Below are 8,516 nucleotides of genomic sequence, written 5' to 3' on the forward strand. Positions count from 1 at the left end.
TGCTTATTTGTCCTTATGAACTAATCTCTCTCTCTCTCTCTCTCTCTCTCTCTCTCTCTCTCTCTCTCTCTCTCTCTCATTCCAGGATGCTTATTTGTCCCCATGAACTAATCAGGATTAACAGATACCTGAATGGCGCTTTGGTCAGTTTTATTGGGGTTTTGTGGAAGTAATACCGAGTTGATTAATTTAGTCTTTTGATTTTTGGTTATTTGGTTTTCGTCGGCAAATGAATAGATGTATATGCATCCATTTGATGGGAATGTGTATTTATTGGATTGCAAATAAACGCTTCTATTTATTTGTTAGTTTTAATGTATTGGAAGCTATCGAGCTCGGGTATAATTTTTTTGATAATTGCAGGACGCGTGGCTGCGGCAAAGGACGGCGGTGCCGCTTAGGATGTAAAATGGTGTGTGATGCTATGTATATGTATTATTTGGATTAAAAATGTCGGGTGGCTCTTTACATGTGTAGAGGTGTAGACAAAAGCAACGTTGATGAAAATCCAATAGCCTGTATCGTTTTTATCATGTTGGTAATCTTTGTTTTTCTCTCGGACGCGTCTAGTTTAGCATTCGTTGAGTACATTAGTTCGGCTATAATGTTTGTGATGTACCCTTTTCCCTTCATCGTGTGCGTCCTGCCTTACTTAGACTTGTACTGTGTCCTTCATTTCTTAGACTTATACTGTGTCCTTCCCTTCTTAGACTTCTACTATTCTCCTTCCTTTCGTAGACTTCTATTATTCTCCTTCCTTTCGTGGACTTCTATTATTGTCCTTCCTTTCTTAGACTTTTACTATTGTCTTTCCTTTCTTAGACTTTTACTATGTCCTTCCTTTCTTAGACTTTTACTATTGTCCTTCCTTTCTTTGACTTTTACTATGTCCTTCCTTTCTTAGACTTTTACTATTGTCCTTCCTTTCTTAGACTTTTACTATGTCCTTCCTTTCTTAGACTTCTACTATATCCTTCCTTTCTTAGACTTTTACTATTGTCCTTCCTTTCTTAGACTTTTACTATGTCCTTCCTTTCTTAGACTTTTACTATGTCCTTCCTCTCTTAGACTTTTACTATGTCCTTCCTTTCTTAGACTTTTACTATTGTCCTTCCTTTCTTAGACTTTTACTATGTCCTTCCTCTTTCTTAGACTTTTACTTTGTCCTTCCTCTCTTAGACTTTTACTATATCCTCCTTTCTTAGACTTTTACTATTGTCCTTCCTTTCTTAGACTTTTTTGTCCTTCCTCTCTTAGACTTTTACTATGTCCTTCCTTTCTTAGACTTTTACTATTGTCCTTCCTTTCTTAGACTTTTACTATGTCCTTCCTCTCTTAGACTTTTACTATGTCCTTCCTTTCTTAGACTTTTACTATTGTCCTTCCTTTCTTAGACTTTTACTATGTCCTTCCTTTCTTAGACTTTTACTTTGTCCTTCCTCTCTTAGACTTTTACTATGTCCTTCCTTTCTTAGACTTTTACTATTGTCCTTCCTCCTTCTTTAGACTTTTACTATGTCCTTCCTTTCTTTCTTAGAATTTAGACTTTTTTACTTTGTCCTTCCTCCGGGCCCGCGTTGTCTCTTAGACATCTTTTTACTATGTCCTCTCAGTATCTTTTCTTAGAATGTTTACTATGTCCTTCCATTTTCATTGTGTTTAGACTTTTACTATGTCCTTCCTTTCATATCTCTTAGGACATTTAATACTATGTCCATTGCCCAAATTGTTGTAAAAAGGTGCTGAAGGGGTAACTGGCATGAGAAGGTGAGAAAATACTTTTTTTTAGGTTCATTTTGTTTAAGGACCTACTGTGCCTATCCTGAGAAGGTGAGAAAATTCTTACCTGAAATGGGACAAGGGGCTTTATCCAGCACGGGCGATTTGCCCTTGAAGGGGTAAGTGGACTGAGAAGGTGAGAAAATTCTGAGACTTTTCGACAGGGGCTTTTGCGGGGCATGTTAATCTAAACTGTTGCATTTGCCCAAACTGTTGTAAGGTGCTGCGTTGTCAGCGGAAAATACTACAAGAAGTCGTTTAAAAGTCTGAACATTTGGTGAACGTTGATTTTTGGCCCATCTTTTTCACGTCAATGTACTTTATGAAGACAGAAACAAAGGAAGAGAAATAGATTTGTCGAAGGGAACGACGCCAGGTCGACTAGTATCTCGAGTATCTTTCCAGGTAACTTGGAAGGAAATGTTTGAAAGCACGGGTAGAGGCAAGGTGCTGAAGGGGTAAGTGGACTGAGAAGGTACAGAACTCAGATTCAGGTTCATTTTGTTTAAAAACCATTTGGGACAATTGTGTTTGAGCCTTCGGTAATACCAAATCATTCTGCCTTAAGGGCGCACAAGTGATCGACGATATCACGTAGAGGACATTAATAATATGGTTGGTTCATTTTGTTTAAAAGGACCTGAACATTTGGGACAAGGGGGCTTTATGCCAGCACGGGCATTTGCCCAAACTGTTGTAAGGTGCTGAAGGGGTAAGTGGACTGAGAAGGTGAGAAAATACTACTTAGTTAGTAATTGAGGTTCATTTTGTTTAAAAGGACCTGAACATTTGGGACAAGGGTGATACTACTTACTTAGTAATTGAGGTTCATTTTGTTTAAAAGGACCTGAACACATATTTGCTAGGAATTAGGAAATCAGACTAAATTCCAAGGGCATCTTTTAAGAGATCTGCTGTCCAGAGTCTCAAGCTCTGGAACTTCCCACCTTATTTTTTGTTCTGAGAGTTCTCAAATATTCTACTCTCAAGGGTCAGGCGTTGTCCTGGCCAGTGGCGTCGTGCAATGCAGGGGCATAGGGTCTGATTCCCGTCGATGCTTGGCCCCCCAGCTGAAATTCCTTTGCTTATCTTGTCCGCTGGTATAGTGCGGGTGTACCGTGGCATGCTGCTCAGATGCTGCGGGTTCGCGTCTCCCACGGTGCTGAAAATCAGTGGCCTGTATCATGATCAGTTACCGCCGCAGTGTAATCTGGTGTGGAGGCCCCTTTGCGTGCTTGTTCCATGTGAATAGGTTTCATCTACTGAAACAATAATAATAACATAGGGAGATATTGGATTGTTCCTTATTGTTGCTCCAAAATTAATCCCGTCCATGCAGAGATTTGAAGCCTCTTAATTCACGGAGAAAGCGGTCGTCCCATGAATATGTTTCTGATGCCTTGACGTTTTTATTGGGGTAAATCGTTGCAGAGATTATTCCTTATCTACCGTATAACCTCTGAAATTGATTTTCATATTATTTCGATATTTCAGTCCGTTTAATGAAAGGTTACTTGAGTAAAACTTTTACTGAATTCGTATGTGGAAGGAGAAGGTTAATTTTATGCGTTCCTCTCTATAATTCTTAACCTGTTAAGTCGTAACTTTGTAGAACTTTATTCATAATGATGAAAAAAACCTTTTACAGAACTTAAAGGAAATTGAAGAGTGACGTAAAGAACTGCCAGCAGAATTATTAGGTGACAGCAAAGTATGTAGGTAGAGATTTCAAAGCGACCGCCACACTCTGTGATAAACAATGAAAATCGAAGGATGCTGTATATCTCGGAGGTATTTAAGAGAACAGGGGAACAAGCATGAATAATAGCTAGCAAATTGGCCAGCTTTTATAGTCTTACGAAAATGCAGTTCATTATTAATTGTCATTTTCATTACTTAAATATTTCGACCCCTTAAAACACAATGGTTCCTTGAAATGAGCATTTAAGTAGGAAACTGTTTGTAAAACTTATGGAAAGTAAGACTAAACGTTTTTCCAAGGAAATCAATTGCGTGCATTCGGATTATGTTCATTTCAAGTCATGTATTCTCCCCCTTCAGACGGACAATCAGTAAAGTAGAAACTCAGGCTTCTGAAAAGTATTGGCTGCAGCTCTTTGCCACATCTTGCAACTTTAAATCTTAGAGAGTGCCTAGAGCTTTGAAGTTTTGATCAGTGTCAGTCACTTGTCAAGTTTGAATGTTAAAATATTGACGGAATCTCTCTCTCTCTCTCTCTCTCTCTCTCTCTCTCTCTTCTCTCTCTGCAGTCGGTTTTATGCGGAAATATTCAGACTTCAAGAGAGAGCCATATTTAGTTGTATCACAGTTATGTGCAATTTTTTTTCTGCAAGGGCGTTAAGTACAGATTTGTTGTTAACCTCATTAACTGTTGGTCCCGGTGGTGTTTTTTTCTGCTTGCAAGTTTTTTTTTGCAGCGGTTTCAGAGGCTAGAACTTATTGCTTTACGCGCAGTAGTTGCAAGGGATGAGGTTGTAAGCCACACATCTCTCCCTGTACCTGCCTGCTGGCGGGAAGAGTAAGCCCTAGGCCTAGAGAAGACTCGAACCGTCTGTTGTTGGTTCGGAAGTTTGCAAGGCTATCCACTCGCTCAGGGAATGTTATCATAAAGCTTTCTGTTAGTACTGATGTTCAGTAGAGACCTTTCCCCGTACAGGAAGTGACTTGCGACTGAAGAGATTTACAGTACTTGTTTCCTTCCTGTAATGGCTGAATTAGGGGTTGGATTTTGGTTCAGAGGTAATTTTTCTATAGGTTTCCCAGCCGTCGAATATCTAAGCAACTTCAAAGAAGTTGGAAAACGTTTTTGTAAATATTGTAACATCTTTCTCGCTGGTAGTTCCCAGAACACAGTTGATACGGAAACGCAGGTTTGTAAAGTAATATTCCAGTATCAGTTTTTGTCCTCCACATTTTCAGATATTTATTCATTCAGGTTTCTTTTTTTTGTACCGAGTCTCATAAGAGCTGTATTGCTTAGTAATGGAATACTCTTAAAGTAACCTGAGCTTGCTGAGGAGAAGGGATTTACGTGGAAATCTTATAATATTATGATGTAAAAGTAAATATGAAGTGAATTTACATTTCCCGTTTGCAGGTTATAGAACAAAAGAGTATAATTCTTTTCAGTATAAAAATCCACTGGTTTCGTTGCCACAGAAGATAAAAGGTAAGGTAATTTCCTTTCTACGAGGACATCTCGAGTCCAGTGAACTTAGTAGGCGTAGGGTCTATCCCTTCCAATAAATCACCGTTCGGAAGCTCATGGTATTCGTTATACATACAGCTTGGCCCCTACCACGTTCTAGAACTGTAGACCGACGTTTTAGAACTCTAGACCGACGTTTTAGAACTCTAGGCCGACGTTCTAGAACTATAGACCGACGTTTTAGAACGCTAGGCCGACGTTTCAGAACTCTAGGCCGACGTTCCAGATCTCTAGGCCGACGTTCCAGAACTCTAGACCGACGTTTTAGAACTCTAGACCGACGTTCCAGAACTCTAGGCCGACGTTCCAGATCTCTAGACCGACGTTCTAGAACTCTAGGCCGACGTTCCAGATCTCTAGACCGACGTTCTGGAACTCTAGGCCGACGTTCCAGAACTCTAGACCGACGTTCTAGAACTCTCGGCCGACGTCCTAGAACTCTAGACCGTGGTCTTCACTTTATTCAAATTTGGTCAGTCGCCTAGGGAAGCGTCTCGAAAAGTGTCAAGAATAATATCTCATAAAACGAAAAAAAACCATTTGCCCTTTCGCATTTTTTTTTTATTCTTCTGCTCTTTGTGAGTGCCCTGTCTTCTCTCCCCTTGCCCGTCATGGACGTGATGATACTTCTGTCAGCAATTGCAAGACGTTTGGATTAAAGAAGTGATCTCAAAAGTTAGCAGAGGCAGTGATGGATGTACTTCTGTCGAAGAACATTGTTTGGTCTTATTTCTAGATTATGATTCATGGCATTACTCCTGGCTTTTTTAAAACATCAACACTCCTCCGTGTTTCCATTAGGTAGCCAGTGGTTTCTCTCTCTCTCTCTCTCTCTCTCGCTCTCTATAGCCTTGAGAGACATTTTAATTACTTGGAAACCATGTACTGTTGGTAGTATGTATATATATATATATATATATATATATATATACAGTATATAGTATAATATATATATCATAAATAGAATATATATAAGTATATATATAAGCTTATATTATATATATATATATATATATATATATATATATATATATATATATATATTATTTATTTATTTATTTATTTATTACACACACACACATGCACACCCAGAGTACAACAACGATAAATGGAACTTCCCATCCTCCGTAATGTTGCCACGGAATAGCACCCGCTGGGATGGGGTTTCGGCCAGGGTGTCATCGATTGATTATTCCCGGGAAATTCAGGCGTTTATTGCACGTGAAGAACACAAGAGAAACTCTGGGATACAACCGTACGTTCGAGGCCAATTGAGCTATATTTTTGGTTCCGGCCTTGTCTGCATGTGAGGATCAGCGAAAAAAAAAAAGTTTTAATTCGATATTTGAATGCTATATATTTTTATGAAAAAAATAATTTAATTCGATATTTGAATGCTATATTTTTTAGTGGAAAAAAATTGTTTAATTCGATATTTGAATGCTATATTTTTTTTATAAAAAAAAAAGTTTAATTCGACATTTGAATGCTATATTTTTTTAGTGAAAACAATAGTTTCATTCGAGATTTGAATCCTATATTTTTGTAATGAAAAAATAGTTTAATTCGATATTTGAATGCTATATTTTTTTTAGTGAAAAAATAGTTTAATTCGATATTTGAATGCTATATTTTATTTAGTGAAAAAAATAGTTTAATTCGAGATTTGAATGATATATTGTTTTTTCATTACCTTATTCACTAACCTGATCTGATTATGTGTCTTGGCGTTGCTAATCATGCATGTTTGTCGGTGCAAATCAAGGTTATTGCGGTTATGTTAACGCATCGTGCAATCATAAGTTAGTCTTCCAATTTAGTGCCCTCTTTATACCCACCAGTTTCCTCAACAGTTGTTGTAGGATGAGGTCTTTTATATATTCTTATGCTCAGTGAAGACAGTGGCTACTGCTTTTTCCTTCGAGGTATGAGGGATTAAAAAAAAAAAATTGCTGCTGTTGTCATTGGTGACATGAGACATTACAAGTTCGATTTACACGGCGTGTTGTTACGGGCGTTTGTAGTAGCAAAACAAAACTTCAAACATCGTTTTCTTTTAAATAAAAATTGCTTTGGCAGTATCTTTGATTTCATTTACTTGAAAAACTCCAGTTTGCATCTCTCTCTCTCTCTCTCTCTCTCTCTCTCTCTCTCTCTCTCTCTCTCTCTCTCTCTCTCTCTCTCTTCAAAAAGCAAGAACGACAAAGGTCAAATGATTGTCTGGGACTGCGGCGTTGAATCCCAAGTCATAATATTATATCTGTTTGGAATTATTAGTAAAAATTAAAAAAAAATCTGCTCTTAGACCTTCTGTTTGTTCAGGTGTCACAAATTGTCGCTTTTTGTGGCATCCTGAAATTTATTAGGGACGAAAGAAGATTTTGCAAGCGCGGGTCCACTTTTTCACTTTTCTCCTTCTTCAGGTAGTTTTGTCTTGGGCACTTATTGTGATTGACATTTTATGACTTTTGCTTGTAAAGTTCAACAAAGCATCCCTATGCAAGATCGGTGAAGACATGAGTAACAAAACTGTCTTCTTAAATAGTCGTTTGTTACAATCGTAGAATTCAGCAACTGTCATGGTCGAGTGTCGGTTGATTTTGATTCGAACTTCAGAACTTGTATGGAATCCAAACGGCACAAGTTCGAGTCCTGGCCAGGTTAGATCCACGTGACAAATATAATTCCCTTTGGGTGAAAATTTTCCCAAGGGTAAATGAATTCTACTTCATCCTGTTTTTAAAACTTACGAGATGGACTTTGTGAAACTAAGAAGAAAGATTTCCATGCTTTTACTAATCTTTTTTGAAACTAGTCCTTCCTGCTGCGGGTCCCACCCACTAAGGATCAGGGGGCTGGGGGAGGCACCTGGTGCCCCCCATGAAAAATGACAAAATAATAAAATGGAAGATTTAGATAATAACATAAATGAGAAATATAGAAATGGGAAAAAATAAAAGATCAGTTATAGAAATAATATATTTATATATAAATATATATGTACATATACATATATATGCATATGAAAATTGGTGCCCACCCCCAAAATGAAATTATGCTGGATCCGCTAGTGGTTCCACCTCTATTCCTTTGCCCAAAATTGACGGGGAAATAGGTAAAAATGGCTAAATGAAAGTGGCATTGGGAATAATTCACATTCGTAACGCGATTTAAACCATGCATTTCACTGCGAAGTCTAATGATATTAATAATAGTATTTTTTTTTTTACGATAGTTGAGTATGAATTTTCTCAAAGCCGCCGTCGCCTCAGTTTCAAGTTGTAAAAGATACTTTTTGTGTCACTGCTGAATACTGTCAGCTTTTACAAATCGAAAATAAAAATACATACTTATTTTCACGACGGTACTGAAATAACGTATCATGAGAAACTGCATCAAATAAAAAATAATGCGGAATGGTTTGAGCAAGTTACTTCTGGATATGTAGTTCTTGACTCTCTCTTTCTTTCTCATGCTTCAACGACGCCACGTAGATTTGCAGTTCCAG

The 8,516-nt window shown here is 37.8% G+C and overlaps 1 protein-coding gene across 1 annotated transcript; it reads left to right on the top strand.

The window, feature by feature from the left end:
• The first annotated feature begins 1,851 nt into the window (after positions 1-1,851).
• On the top strand, positions 1,852-5,493 carry LOC136836249 (probable splicing factor, arginine/serine-rich 7). The gene is made up of 3 exons (XM_067100254.1): positions 1,852-1,898; positions 2,112-2,237; positions 5,109-5,493. The coding sequence occupies exons 1-3, from the start codon at positions 1,852-1,854 to the stop codon at positions 5,491-5,493; spliced, it is 558 nt and encodes a 185-aa protein (XP_066956355.1).
• The last annotated feature ends 3,023 nt before the right edge of the window (positions 5,494-8,516 follow it).

This window comes from Macrobrachium rosenbergii, chromosome 56 (genome assembly GCF_040412425.1).
Source record: "Macrobrachium rosenbergii isolate ZJJX-2024 chromosome 56, ASM4041242v1, whole genome shotgun sequence".
Taxonomy (NCBI): domain Eukaryota; kingdom Metazoa; phylum Arthropoda; class Malacostraca; order Decapoda; family Palaemonidae; genus Macrobrachium; species Macrobrachium rosenbergii.